At 39.6% G+C, this 16047-nt stretch overlaps 1 protein-coding gene across 10 annotated transcripts in view; it reads left to right on the top strand.

Annotated features, from left to right (window-relative positions):
- Positions 1 to 16047, top strand: part of ABCC9 (ATP binding cassette subfamily C member 9) — a 151182-nt gene that overhangs the window by 119109 nt on the left and 16026 nt on the right. For all 10 annotated transcript variants that reach the window (XM_049882615.1, XM_049882614.1, XM_049882616.1 and 7 more), the window contains 3 exons: positions 6747 to 6849; positions 15010 to 15111; positions 15717 to 15837. In XM_049882615.1, coding sequence (XP_049738572.1) covers positions 6747 to 6849; positions 15010 to 15111; positions 15717 to 15837 — 326 coding nt within the window. The remainder of the gene's footprint in view (positions 1 to 6746; positions 6850 to 15009; positions 15112 to 15716; positions 15838 to 16047) is intronic.

Below are 16047 nucleotides of genomic sequence, written 5' to 3'. Positions count from 1 at the left end.
GCGTTCTTTGTTGTTTGTTCATCTGTGTCCAGGTGGGCAGGGCCAGTCACTCAGCTATGGTGCAGCAGGGCAGGTCCAGCAGAAGAGAAGGGAAGGGGATGGGTCATTTCTGGCACATACTGGGGCCGACAGGGCAGGGCCTTGGGCAGTGCAGGATGGGGTCCAGTGGTCTGCACCTGTGCTCCTCAGGGGTGTGGTGCTCAGCACATGATGCAGTTAGGCAGGAGGGAATGGGGAGGATGTGATGTGTGGAGTTAAGTGAGTGTAAGAGAGAAACAGAAGCCAAAAATAAAAATAAATAAATAAAATGCCCTGAGAGAGCCTAACGGCATGGCAGTGTGGACTGGGAAAGTCACGTGCCGGCATCTCCCCAGCTGAACACTGTGGCCCAGCCCATCAAAAAGCAGCATAGACAGCATACATGGCCAGGTGTTTGGGAGAAAGGAGAGAAAGGATGTTAGAGAGAGGCAAGAAACTGAGAAAAATGAAGAAAAAAATGCCCCAAGGGAGCCCACCAGTGTGGCAGTGTGGACTGGGGAATCTGTGTGCCAGCAACTCCCAAGCTGAGCAGTGTGGCACAGCCCATCACAATGCAGCCGGGACAGCACACGAAGCCACCTTAGCTTGTAGGGACCTTCACTCTGTTGCTGTCCTCGTTCTCTGTTCTTTTTCAGTTTCTTACTCCATTTGGTGCTTGGTTGAGTTGTTTTTTCCTCCATCTGATGCTTAGGGTTCCAGGATTAACAATTGTAACTGTTTTACCTAGTTTTTTGGTTCTTTGCTATAGAAGGACAGCGTGGTGCATCTGTCTATAGCACCATGTTGTCTCTGCCTCATCCAGGTACTGCTCTTGCTGTGAATATGCAAAGTCTAAAAAGATAAAGCCTTTCCTGTCCACGCCAGCTAAAGGTGGCATTACTTGCCACCTGCCTGCCATGTAATTATATTTGTTTTCTTTGTTGTATTTATCTGAGTATTTTGAACTATCTTATTTTTTTTATCTGCTTACATGTTTATTATCTATCCCTGCCAACTAGAATGTATGCCTTATGAAAGCAGGCCTTTTATACTCAATTTTGTATCATCAGCACTTGGAACAATGCCTGGCTCAAGAAAAATATTGACTGAGTGGCTAGCATGGGCTCTGCCCTAAGGAGTGCACAGCCTAGTGAGAGAGTGGATTAAAAAAATAAGAATGCAGTATGACATATAGTGTGTATTGCAAGACGCAGTTGTAGCAGAGGGCAGGTTAACACTGTCTCAAAGGAACAAGGAGATAATTATTTATTCAGTAACAAATCTTCCAATGGTGAGTAGTTCACCTGGCAGATAAAGGGGATAATAGTATTCAAACAGACATAACAGATATGAAAAAGTATGGAAATTTCTATTTTATATAGAATTTAGAGTCCAGTATGGTTGGAACATAGAGTACAAAGAGGGTAGTTATCAGGACAAAGCTCGAAAAACTAAGTGGAGGCCAGTAGATAAAAGGCATAGAATATGTTCTTTTAAAGAACTTGGACTTTATTATTTCCATATTTAGGAATCACTGAAGGATTTTTAACATGATCAGAGTTTTGTTCATCAGGATGACTGTGATGTTCTGTGAAGGATGAATTGGGGATAGTTGAGAGTATAAGATCACTAGGGGTTGAAATCTACTCAGTGGTAATGGAAGGGTAAAGGAGAGCCCCTGGTGGTACAGTGGTTAATAGCTCAGCAGCTAACCAAGAGGTTGGCAGTTCAAATCCACCAGCTGCTCCTTGGAAACCCTGTGGGGCAGTTCTGTCCTATAGTGTCGCTATGAGTTGGAGTCGACTCAACAGCAATGGCTTGGTTTGTTGTTTTTGAGGGTAAAGTAAAGAAGCTATCAGGAGACTGTTACAGGGGTCCAGGTGAGAGATGACAAAAGCTAGCTAAAGCAGGAACTGAGGAGTGGAGAGAACAGTACAGATTTGAAGACTATTTTGGAAATGGGTCCAGTGAAATTTAGGGACTAATTGAATGTGAGGAACAAGGTTGAGGGAGAAGTTGAAGATGATTCCTTCTAGGTTTCTGATTTCCATGAATCAGTACAATTTGTCAAGTTAGAGAACTCAAGAGGAAACAGAGAATTGGGAAAAAAAAATAAAGAGCTCAGTTATGAACAGACTGAGGTTGCTGATGAGATATCCAGGTGTAGATTGTATATAGTCAGTTGGGTATATAGGTCTGATTTTATGAAATAGCTCAGAACTGAAGATAACAGGCTTAAGTATCATCCATTTAAGGATATTATTTAAAGTTCAGGCCATGGATTTGATTGTCAAGAGTGGGAGTAGACAGAGAAAAAACGGGCTTAGACAAAAGTTGCAGAATACCAGGACTTAATGAGCAGGCAGATAAAAACTATCTATTGGAAATTATGATCAGCCAATTGCTGACTCTTTAAACAAAGCTGATCCTCTTAGGTGTATGCTGCAGAAGTAAGCTAGGCTACATTACCTCTCCATCCCCAACCTCTTTTTACATTTGACTAACCAGTGCTTATCTCACTGTTGACATCAACTATGATGTGGTGTCATTGAAGTTAAATCAAGTGAGCATTTTAAGAAGAAGTTGAATGGTAGATGCTACTGAAAAGAGGAAAGAAGTAGAATAAATAAGGAATTAAAATTGCCCATTGGGTATGGCATCCATGAAGCTATTAGTAACCTTAACAAGAACAGTTATAGTGACGTGGAGAGGATTGAAGTCAGACAGCTGAAGAATTAACTGTAAATCAGAACATGGAGATGGCAAGGGAAGGTATTCTTTCAAGAAATTTCTCTAAGATAGGAAGGAGTTGGAGGGCTAATTAAAGAAAGGAGTTTTTATGGTTTGTATTTCTGTTTTTAAGAGCAATGAGTTAGACATTTTTAAAGGCTGAAGGGAAGAAGTGGAAATGTAGGTAGGGTGGGACGACTTTCATGGAAGATCAGCAGCAATGAGTTCAAGTGCTCAGATGGAAAGCTCATCTCACCTTGAACAAGATCTGGTACATAGCTCCTCTGTGAAGTTAAGGAAAGGTGTGCATGGATTCAGGCAAGCTGGTAGGTGGTGCAGAAGGAAGTTGATGAGTTCAACATATGACAGCCTCTATTTTCTCCCTGAAGGACAAGTTAAGGTCATCTTCTGATTGTGATGAGGACAAGAATCAAGTAAAGTATCTTGAAGGAAATGAGAAAGAGAATGAAAGAAGGAATTGGCTCAGATTTTTCTTTTACTTCCTTCACTAGACACATGATCTGAATTTACCATTACTAGTCCTAATTTTTTTTTTTTAAGTCCCAGAGTGGCACAAACAGTTAGTTAAGTTCTCAACTACTAGCCAAAAAGTTGACAGTTCAAATCCACCTGGGGCTCCTTGGAAGACAGGCCTGGCAATCTACCTCCGAAAAGTCACAGTCTTGAAAACCGTATATAGCAGTGTTACTCTACAAACATGGGGTCTCCATGAGTCGAAATCAACTCAACAATAACTAACAACAACAAAAATTCTTAATTTTACGTTAAGAAAAATTCTAAGTGGCTGTTATAATTGCCATCAAGTCAATTTCGACTCAGTAGCAGCCATGTAGGACAGAGTAGAACTACCTCAAAGGGTTTCCAAGGCTGTAATCTCTATGGAAGCAGACTGCCACATTTTTCTCCTGAGGAGCAGCTGGTGAGTTAGAACTACCAGCCTTTTGGTTAACAGCTGAGCACTTAGCCACTGCACCACTCGATGTTAGCTTCAATGCTTACATTGTTATTGGAGAAAACAAAAGACAACCCAGCCTCTATCTAGAAGTACCTGCATCATACTCATCCAGATTTAGACCTTCCAAAGTGTGTTGTTAAAGAAAATATTAAATACTACACACATCGGAATTTTAAACCAAAAGAAAAGAAAACCTTTTTGAGCTCCTGCTGCTATGGATACATTTTTAGACACTTTGCATTTTGGTACTTGTGGTCAAGAATCAAACATGTTCTTTTCCATCCATTTGTTCCTTTCTTGCAAGCTACCAGAAGTCCCCAGAGTCTCAGGCTCTTTTGGAAAGTTAGCATTTACTGATTAGACTGCTTTTTCTCCCTTGTACTCAGTGTTCACGCTGTACTCAGATGAAGCAATGAACTCCCTCAAGTAGTTTACCATGAAAGTACCACAGTTAAATTAGACTAAGACTTCAGTGACCTTTCCTTTTTTTTTTTGGTCTGACAGAATAAAGGTCTAAGAATTTTCAGAAGATGAGCTGGATGTGGATGAAAAGATACAGACTGAGTGTGTCAAAGTTTCCATTAGGAAAACAGAAGGTTTCTTGCCAAATAGAAACACACAGAAAGAATGTTCACTGCATTTTCACCCCTCCCCGTTCATTGCTGCTTCAAATTGTTGCCAACTCCATTTACAAACTCTTTATGAGTGCCTCTGAAATAATATCCCCAAACTAAAGGGACAGTAACAAAAGTCCCAGACAAAGCACTTTGTCACAATAAATTGTTTGATGTTAGTCTCAGATGGAGTCCACTGGCTTTGATCCAACTGGCCCCATCTCCACTCTCTCATCACCACAGTCCTCAAAGGAGAGGAACCTGTCTGCAGCCCCTAAACATGAGTTCTCTTGCTTCCTTGCCTTTGCTCAAGTTGTTTCCTCAGCGTTAAAGGACTTTTCCTTCCTTAACCAAAAACCAAATCTGTTGCCGTCAAGTCAATTCCAACTCATAGTGACCCTATAGGACAGAGTAGAACTGCCTCATAGGATTTCCAAGGAGCAGCTGGTGGATTCGAACCACCGACCTTTTGGTTAGCAGCTGAGCTTTTAACCACTGAACACCACCAGAGCTCCTTGCTCACCTGAAAAATTCAGCTCATCCCTAAAAGCTTCACTCAGACCATCTTCCCTGCCCTTGGTGAAACCTTGCTTAACCCTTCTTTCTACCCACCATTCCCTACCATCCTCATCCTCTGGTCAGTGCAAGCCGTTCCTTTCCTTTATGTTCCTGTAGAATTTTGTGCGTATGGCCATTATCACTGGGTACTGTGTTGCACCATCCTTACTTATTAATATTGTGTTCATATCTTTCACTATACAGTGAGCTCATCAAAGCAGAGGTCATACATTATTCATATGTATATCCCCAGTATATAGCGTACTGTCTTAATTAGAGCTAATGCTTGCTTAATGTTTCTGAATGAGTGGTTGAAAATATGCCTATCATGCAAGTAGAGAAAGAAAAAACCTTACTTTTTTTTTTTTTATATGTATCTCTTTACAGTACACCTTTGCTAACTCAGTAAATTCTTATAACCCTGGGAGCCCCCTCCCTCTTAATTATTCACTATATTCATATTCAAAAGGGTCATTGGGAAGTTAGGCATGCTCTTCTGTCTGCTTAGTCCTACACCAGTGAGTTGCCATTTAACACAGGTCTTCCCGTGCATGGCATTTTTGTTCAAGGCTACAAAGGATGAAGTGAAGTAATTCTTTGGCTCCGATTGCTGAATCATTTGATTAGTGTAGATCAGATGTTGCTGTCTGACTGGATTATTCTGATTTATCTGGTTTGGCATATTGGAATGATCAAATTGATTGGATAGCTATCAAGTATCTGATACTAAGTGAGCACTCCGCCCAGGACTTCTTCATTCTTTGACATGTCATGGTTTTTTATAAAGTTTTGCAACTTTAAAAAAAAAGATTTTCAGGGACTTGGGGCACTTTTTATCAAACAGAAATCATTGCTGGACTGTCAAATGAAATTTAACTATTTATTGAAAACATCACCCTTGGATGGAAGGTCTACAAAAGACAAACTGTGGCTGCAAAGGTTGATTTGACGTTTCCCTCAAACTTCAAACCAGTTATTGTGATGATATTATCTAGCTTTTCATAGTTTCTCTTATTCGGGAAAAATAATTGAAAGATGAAGATTATTTTTGTGATTTATAAAATATTTCTTTATCATATAGTATGACTTTATGTGAGAGAGAGTAGCTCATATATTCAAATGGATAAGATTTTTTTACTAGCAGTTTCCTTTATAAAACAAGTTACACAGAATTTGTCCTGGTTATGTTGAGCACCAAAAATGAACTTCATTTGGTCAGGAATTAATACCTAAAGTGTATGTTTCATCAGCCCACGTAAGTACTACAGACCAACAATGCCTTTCACTCAATGACCATTGTTACAAATAATTTAGAATATTTGGACATAAAAACATCTTTTTAACAACATTTGCTGTCTTCATTGCCCCAATTCTCTATTCCTTTCCATCTCATCAATTTTCTTCTTCTGTTCCCAGAAACGCCAGGCAAAAAGATAATTCTTCTTAAAAATTCATAATTTGTCTTCCCTGGTTCTCGTTCAGCACTCCTTATTCAACTCTACAGTGTCATTTGGAAAAGCAAAATAAATACAATAAAGAGTAGGTAGAGTGGCTACAATAATGATTCGGATCTTTATGAAATGATGTATATTAAGACTTTGCCATCAGGAAGACTCCTTTTCCTAACAGTGGTGTGAAAAAGGATGGAAACGCTCTCCCACACCATCTGCACCAAGGGTGTAGCACAGCAGTAGCAGCTGACCGCAGTTTTGAAGCAGGAGTCCATTTACTCTCCATCCCCTCCCATCAGTTAGTCACTATGTTGAGTAAATAGTATAGTAGTAAGTGTGACTGTTTTTTATTATTTCTCCTGTTGTGTGGCTAACATCAGAATATTTTGTTTTCTGCAGGCATGAAACCAGATTTAAGCAACGTATGCTGGAACTGACAGACACAAACAACATTGCCTACTTATTTCTCTCAGCTGCCAACAGATGGCTAGAGGTCAGGACGGTACGTTCATTTCATGATTTCGAAATGGAAACCAAACAGAGAAAAGGCCTGATGCAAAGAGGGGGACAGTTGTAAAAATTAGTCTTCCACTGAGATTCAGCACTAAGCTCACATTTTCTGGACTTTAAAATAGCTCCGGTTTGTTTATGTTACAAATGAAATTTGTCATAATGTTTTAGCTAATGGCAAGACAAATAGCCCCGAAAGCAAAAATTCATTTTGTGTTCATTAGTCTCTAGATTACATAAGTTAATGGAATGGCAAATGTTTGTATAACTTCAAATTCTTATTTTTTCAAAAGACCAAATTTAACAAATGAACAGATGTTCTTATTTCCTTCCCTGAGCTGGACAGGCCTGGAAAAGATGGCGACTTTCTATGTTGTAAGCCAGTGGAGGATCACATTCCCCTGAAATGTAGCAGACTTCAGTTAATCATCTGTTGCCTTCTTCTCTCCAGTATTATGCAGGAGAATAAGCACAAGGGCTGGCATCACACAGACATGGTCTAGCATGCTAATTAATTTCTTTGAGTCCCAGCTCTTCATCTGTAAGACAGAAATAAGAATATGTATCATGGGAATGTAAGGATTAAAAATAATAATGTAAGTCACCTAGTACAGTACTTAGCAAATGTGTCCCATAGATGTCTTTTGAATGGATGGATGAATGAGTAAAATAAATGGAGACCGTACCTACCCTGGTATGTGGTTCATAAGCCAACTCACTAGAGTAGGAGGTCAGAGGCAGATGAAAAAGAAGTTTCAAAAAGGAAGGGGATAGAGTTTGCAGACTAGTCTGAGTAATCTACAGCATGAATAAGCTACATTGGTAGTAACGCAGAGTTGACTGTAATCTTTGTTTTAAAATAATGATCGATTAAACCCACTGAACCACTGCCATCCAGTCGATTCCGACTCATAGCAACCCCACAGGATATCCGAGGCTGTAAATCTCGACGGAAGCAGTCTGCCACATCTTTCTCCTGCGGAACCGCTGTTGGTTTCGAACTGCCGACCTTTCTGTTAGCAATTGATTGCTTTAACCACTGCGCCACCAGAGCACCTCTAATTATCGATTAGTTTGCACAAAGGGCAAGCAGGGCTATCTGCAATATTGTAAGAACCTCACTCCCATTGCTGATGCATCCCTACCGTATACAGGCTTTCCTTCCAAAAATCAGCAGGCCAGGGAGGGCGGATGGTAAAACAAATTTGATAGGGTTAAAACGAAGGAGCCCACTTTAGAATCTGAGTACTTGATTGATGATACAGATTGATATGGAATCTTGGTCACCCCTGTGAACGCCAGGTATCATGCTTTCTCACTGGTTTGATTAAGCTGTCTGCACTATCTTAGTTATATGTAGCAACTATTCAGCCACGTAACACGATTATATTTCACAAATTTTAGATACGAGCATTGGCTGTTGATAGGAAATTCCTTCCAGGTAGCTGTGAGGGTTACGAGGGGACAGGACAGTTTCTCCTTAACATAAAGGCAGGTGGAGTGTTTCTTCTGATTTATTTCTAGTCTCAATCCAGATCTTAAATCCAGGTTTTAAGCTCTATATTTTTAATTTTTTTTTTAATTTTTTATTTTCTCTAAGAAAAAAAAACTTACATTTGAGTAATAGAATTAATAATGAAATAGCTTAACGAAAGCATATCCCAAAATCACAAGGAGAAAAAAAAAGTTAGTTATTACCTTGTGTCTGATTTTCCTACCCTTGAAGATCAAGCATGTTTTTTAGGGGGCAAGTGTGTTTGCTTTGGACTTGAGGTGAGCATCTGCCTGGCAACTCCTGTTTCTGCTGTTTAGCACTTCCTTTAATGGCAGGTTAATGGACAAGTGTTTAACAAGAATCTTCAAGCAAACCATATGCTGTCTTCTTATAGCCAGAAGACAAGACATTAGAGCCTTAAGACTGCCAAGAAAGGGAAAGTCAGGGAAAATTAGAAAGGAACAGCAGACAAACTCAGAATGGTTTGGTTTAGTTTGACTCACAACACAATCCTTTGACCCGCACGTGACAAGACAATCACACCTACCTGAATATAAAAGAATTCCATCTGCAAAAGCCTAAAGAAAATACTGACATTTCTGCTACCTTATTTATTTGTTATTATGGCTTCACTTTGTTTTCTGAGTATTGTAATCCTTCCAGGATTTGCTATATAGTCTCATTACCCGAACTCTCCCTTAGAAACTAATACAAAAAATTAAGGGGTCTTTGCTTCTGTTTTTTTGGTAAATGTAAATTTTGGTAAGAAGCTTTTGTTGATTTATTGCAATGTCCTAGCCATATCAGCTGAAAAAAGTCAAGGTCCAAACCCTTTGTGTGTGATTTGTCTCCTTCACCTGTTGTATTTATGTCAATCAGTTTAGGTGGGTATGCGCACGCCTGCGTGCATACACACACACACACGCATGCACGCGCACACACACACCTCTAGGCACTCCCAGACATCCAACTTAAGACCAGTCCTATTCACTCTCATTCTGTTCTGAGTATATTTTCATTAAAACCATGTACATTCAAATGTAAAAACTATAACCCAAGAACATATGCCGCAGGAGGAGTGTGAAGTGAGTTTAATAAAGGGTTGCTGTTAGGATAGAGCCTTTTCTCCCAATTGTACACATATAAATGACCTCATTACTACTGTGCTTCTGTGGACGTGTCCACATCACTGGAAACACTATCTCAGTTTGAAATAACTGTTATGTGTCAGCAGAATGAATGTTGAGATACAGGACCTTAGAGACTAGGGTGTGAACTGCTCTGTGAACCCCACAGCTGGACATCTTCTGCCTTGTAATTCACTTAAAAAATGAGTAATGAAAACTTCTATTTGGTCCAATAAATCTGCATTGATCTTATTCACAGTATCAACAGAACTCCCTCCTTTGCCTATTCTTTGCCATATCACTAAGTAAATTAACACAGATGCTTATAGCAAATATCCTTGGATTTCCCAGAAGAGAAATGCAACTAAAATGGTACAAGGAGGGTCACTACATTAGGCATAAATCAGAAGAGGCAAGGAGGATTTTCTGACCTACATCTGATGATTTCACCAACTCTGATTCATGGGCTCAGCTCCGTAATGGAAGGAAAGCTTGCTGTCGTAGTTTTCTATGGCTATTTTTCCTTTTCCTTTTTCTTCATCCTTGATTCTACCTCTCCAAAGCAATGCCACTGACTTCCGTTGACAGACAATCCTAAGACAAGCAAAACAGGGATACCAGAATAAAAACACCTTTTGTTAAATCTGGGGAGGTCCCAGAGCCCTATCCAATTTTCGTTATCTTTTATATATATATGGCTCTCACTTCTTTACCATTCGTGTTAAGCAAGAGTTAAGACAACTGCAAGTAGAGCCTTTCCTCTGGGTAAACAGTTTTCTCTATGGAAGATTGAGCCATATTCTTTCACATTCGTTTTTTAGATTAAAAAAATAATAAAGATCATAACATGCTCAAATCAAAAAAGGGCAAGAGTCTAAAAGAATAAGACAATTTGGCTGGCAGAAAAGTAGCTAGACTGTGACCACCCAGGTTGCTTTGGCACCAAAGGAGAGTGTTTTTCCTCTAGGTGCCAAGTAAAGTGAGCTGCAATGGTGTGCAGTGTGTCACCACAGCCTAACCTTTGAATGCTGCTTACGTTCTTTTTTCAGCCCAGTGTGTTCTCTTCATCCCTCTGCACTAAACAATTCCAGTTCTTTGGCACCGGTGTTTCCATTTGCAAAAATTGTGTAACTCTATCTAAAGGCTATCTTTCCAAGGCTTTGTCTTGCTGTATGGTGAAAGGATAAAAGAAAGTTCACATCAGGAAGCAAACAACAAAACAAAACAGACACCTCTTTATAGTCAACAGGCTGAAGTGAAAATAATCCTACCGGTAAAGTTACACAAGCGTCTGCTCTCAGAGAGACAACACAGAGCTATTTTGTGGGCAACCCTGAGTGTGTTCAAAATTCCACAATAAACAGGTGTATGTTGATCTTGTAATTTCGAGGCCCTAATAAATTCTCCCAGACACTTAATGGCACTGTGGACATTTACTGAGTATGTGATGGCTATGTGGAGGAAAGAGACCCTGGACTTTTTGGCTGCCATTACTCTTTACAAATCTGCTTTATAAAGCATTATAGTTTTTATTATAATCCCATTATAGATAGATTTCATTGAATCACTAGAAACCTGACAGGAGGTCTCTTTTTTATGTCACCTATAGCTGGACATGGGAATCAAATGCTTTCCTTTTGCACGGGAGTGTTGAATTCACAAACTTGAAAGAAGTTATGATTCAGAACTATACAGATAAAAGTATTAACTTCATACAAGAGGGCTAAAAAGAATTCATATTATTGTCAATATTTTAGAAGTATTTAGGAGACACTGTCATTTATAAAGCCTAAATGAGCATCCCAGTCTGCTTAGATTCTGCATCCACGTAACTGTTGCTTCAAATAAAGAGGAAAAAAGGATGAACTATCTGCTTGGGATGTGCCAGTTATTAACAAACGGATACATCAGAAGAAGTGATCAAAGAAGTATTTACTACCTCTGTGGAATTTATTGCCTCTAAAGATTAACTCTTCATAATTAATTTCTTTTTTCTTTGTAAAGGTCATGGGACTTAATATGAAATTAAATTTTAGTGCCTTTTTCAATCTCTTATGTTTTATGATGCACACAAAGTTTTAAGCTGGCTTCGAACATGTGAAAGTCATTCAGGGGAGAAAAAAGCTACCTTTACACACAAAAGCAGGGAAATCTAACTGGTGTTTAACTCTTAGTCCTTTTGATCCCTGTGAATTAAGTGTCTCCTCTATTTTCCAAAGAGGATACTGAGTCTCAAAGGAGGGAAATTATTTGCTCAAGCTCACTAACTAGTATTCTCAAAGCTGGCATTTAAACCCAGATCTCTGACTCCATGGCTGGGCCCATTGATTGCTCTACCAACAGTTTGATCTTTGGATCTAATTTAAGGAGAGACAGGAATACCCACATATGAGCCACTTTGACTTCAAACAACCGACATTTATTCTCTTACAGCTAGAAGCCTAAAATCAAGGTATTGGTAGGGCCATGTTCACTCTGAAGATTTCAGGGAAGAATCCTTCCATAGCTTCTCCCAGCTTCTGGTGGCTCCTGGCAGTCCTTGGTGTTCCTTAGCTTATAGCTGCATCACTCCAACCTCTGTCTCTGTCTTCACATGGCCATCTTCTCTCTGTATCGTCACATCATTTTCTCTTCTCTGTGTCTTCATATGGCCTTCTCATAAGGACACCATTCACTGGATTTAACACATACCTTAATCCAGTATGACTTCATCTTAACTAATTACATCTGCAATGGACCCTATTCCCAAATAAGGTCACATTCTGAGGTTCCAGGTGGACATGCATTTTAGGGCAACATTATTCAACCCATTACTATGATTCGATTTGAGAAACTTCATTATTTGACTTCAGCATGTTAAACGCATGTGGAAAATATTAAATGACACAGGAAGCATCAAAAGAAGATGGAAGGAATACACAGAGTCATTACACCAAAAAGAATTAGTCGATATTCAACCATTTCAAGAGGTGGCATATGATCAGGAACCAATGGTACTGAAGGAAGAAGTCCAAGCTGCTCTGAAGGCATTGGCAAAAAACAAGGCTCCAGGAATTGATGGAATATCAATTGATAAATTTCAACAAACAGATGCAGTACTGGAGGTGCTTACTCGTCTATGCCAAGAAATATGGAAGACAGCTTCCTGGCCAACTGAATGGAAGAGATCCATATTTATGCCTATTCCCAAGAAAGGTGATCCAACTGAATGTGGAAATTACAGAACAATATCGTTAATATCACACACAAGCAAAATTTTGCTGAAGATCATTCAAAAACGACTGCAGCAGTAGATTGACAGGGAACTGCCAGAAAGTCAAGCCGGTTTCAGAAGAGGACGTGGAACCAGGGATATCATTGCTGATGTCAGATGGACACTGGCTGAAAACAAAGAATACCAGAAGGTATTCACAAGTATTTACCTGTGTTTTATTGATTATGCAAAGGCATTCGACTGTGTGGATCATAACAAACTATGGATAACATTGCGAAGAATGGGAATTTGAAAACACTTAATTGTGCTCAAGAGGAACCTTTACATAGATCAAGAGGCAGTTGATACTGATTGGTTTAAAGTCAGGAAAAGTGTGCATCAGGGTTGTATTCTTTCACCATACCTATTTAATCTGTATGCTGAACAGATAATACGAGAAGTTGGACTATATGAAGAAGAACGGGGCATCAGGATTGGAGGAAGATTCATTAACAACCTGCATTATGCAGATGACACAACCTTGCTTACTGAAAGTGAAGAGGACTTGAAGCACTTACTGATGAAAAACAAAGACCACAGCCTTCAGTATGGATTACACCTCAACATAAAGAAAACAAAAATCCTCACAACTGGACCAGTGAGCAATATCATGATAAATGGAGAAAAGATTGAAGTTGTCAAGGATTTCATTTTACTTGGATCCACAATCAACAGCCATGGAAGCAGCAGTCAAGAAATCAAAAGATGCATTGCATTGGGCAAATCTGCTGCAAAGGACCTCTTCAAAGTGTTGAAGAGCAAAGATGTCACCCTGAGGCCTAAGGTGCACCTGACTGAAGCCATGGTATTTTCAATCACATCGTATGCATGTGAAAGCTGGACAATGAATAAGGAAGACTGAAGAAGAGTTGATGTCTTTGAATTGCGGTGTTGGGGAAGAATATTGAATATACCACGGACTGCCAGAAGAATGAACAAATCTGTCTTGGAAGAAGTAGGGCCAGAATGCTCCTTACAGGCAAGGATGGCGAGACTGTGTCTTGCATACTTTGGACATGTTGTCGGGAGGGATCAGTCTCTGGAGAAGGACATCATGCTTGGCAGAGTACAGGGTCAGCGGAAAAGAGGAAGACCCTCAATGAGGTGGATTGACAGTGGCTGCAACAATGAGCTCAAGCATAGCAAGAATTGTAAGGATGGCGCAGGACCGGGCAGTGTTTTGTTCTGTTGTGCATAGGGTCACTATGAGTCGGAACTGACTTGACGGCAGCTAACAACAACAACATGTTAAACACTCCATCGCTGTCGTTAAAATCTTATCACTGGTTTTTTAGTTGTTTAAGGAACCAGAGATGTATCTAGATAGAGAAGGTGATCAACGGTGGGATGAGACTTGAGATAATTCTAAAAGCACCTGTGCTTGAAATCCTTCCTGTTTCTGGAACATGTAATATGTCAGCATGAGAAGTTTTAAAATATATTTTTTGAATGACAAGACAGAGCAATAACCTCTAAGAATTCTGGGGAATAGAGAGGAAAGGGTGTTCAGAAATGGATGAGTGATCCCCAGATCTCAGCTAGAAAATGAACATATGTCCTGTACCTCTTATTTGAGTTTAAGCCTGGCCCTGATGAGTTTTTAAATTTTGGCAAGGGAGTTTATCATTGACTCAGAAATAATTCAGATACTCCAAGACTGACCTATGCTTTTAATTTATGAGCAAATGTAACCCGTATTCTTATTTACATGAAATCTGCAGATTTAATGTCCCAGACTTTGAGTCCCAGATAGTTGACAAAAAGTTCAGCAGCTTCACTCCTTATGGATCCAAACCCCAACAAGTTAACTAGCAGCAGATTCCTACAAGAGCCTCTCTGTAGCACACAGGGCAGCTGATCACACCCAGACATAAGCACACAGGAAACTTAGCTAGAAAATCAGGTCTAAAAATAATTGCTTGTCTGGCCTGCACCGTGGGCAACACGATGCCATAGAAATAAAAGAAAACCCTCTGTCTGATCCTGGTTGGTCCGTAAATTTCAGTTTAACTTCTGGCAAGGCACTTAACCTCTCTGAATCCATATCATCATGTATATTTTTTTATAATAAGAGCGTTACGTCACGCTCCATTCCAGACCTAATATTGTGAGTTGTCATTCTTCAGTATCTTAGGTAGGCTTCCTTTGAAACTTTACAGGACCCACGTGGAATGGTGTACCTTCTCTTAGTGCCCACCTCTCTAAACTGATTGTGATCTTTTTTTTTTAAGAACTTGGGAATAATTTTTTAAAACTTTTTCTTATGTTCCTTTTTAGGATTACCTTGGAGCTTGCATTGTCCTCACCGCGTCTATTGCATCCATTAGTGGCTCTTCCAATTCTGGATTGGTGGGCTTAGGCCTTCTGTACGCACTTACAGTAAGCATGGATGAAAGTCATCTTTTTCTGTGCAGTGTTGGAGGTGCTTTCTCTAGTTTTATCAACTCTTATCTATGAATGTTGGAAGAGAAGTTGGAAATTCATACTAAGATGACAATCTTGCAAATAACTGTAGATTCGGGCCTAAACCTAACAGTTTAGGACAGCTTGGATTTATTTCTGGTATTGTAAACCAATTTTTAAAAACTCCTCAAATTCCATGATCATAGCACTCCCCAAGCTATTTGGGATCCCCATTCTGAGTTGCTCACAATCCAGTTGGGGACGCAGAAATGAATGTGAATATAAATGAAAAGGCCGCAAACAGGGGTGCAGACAAGTATTCATTGTGCAGGGAGATCAGAGGACAGTTCACAAAACAGTGACATTTAAGGACCTTGGAAAAAGAGCAGAAGAGAAGATAAAGCCTTCTTTGCAGACTTTAGCCCATGGCATTCTCTCTGGTCTCTGATATCCTGCAGCACTTATGAACTGTACCACATGTTGTATGCTTACTCTCTGAGTCATCTCATCCAAAAATATCTAGTGATTACAAAAACTGGTACTTAATCTTAAATGTGTTCATTGTTTATCACCTGACACAGATAACCAATTATTTGAATTGGGTTGTGAGGAACTTGGCTGACCTGGAGGTCCAGATGGGTGCAGTGAAGAAAGTGAACAGTTTCTTGACTATGGAGTCTGAAAACTATGAAGGCACCATGGGTATTGCTCTGAATATAATTTTTTGCTTCATTTATATTTTTATTTTAAAACAAATATTATTTATGTGTCGGGGACCTTGTTGTTTTTGCTTTTGTTTTCTACTTCAATATACAGAGAATCCCCTCTTCTCTTGTTTTGCTTGATTATGTACACCTGAAAAGGTATGACTAACAGACCTGGTAAGTCTTAAATACAACCAGAGTCCAAAGA

Source organism: Elephas maximus, chromosome 4 (genome assembly GCF_024166365.1).
Source record: "Elephas maximus indicus isolate mEleMax1 chromosome 4, mEleMax1 primary haplotype, whole genome shotgun sequence".
NCBI classification, from domain to species: domain Eukaryota; kingdom Metazoa; phylum Chordata; class Mammalia; order Proboscidea; family Elephantidae; genus Elephas; species Elephas maximus.
Note: the sequence above shows the minus strand (reverse complement) of the source record. Positions and strands in the feature narration are given on the sequence as shown.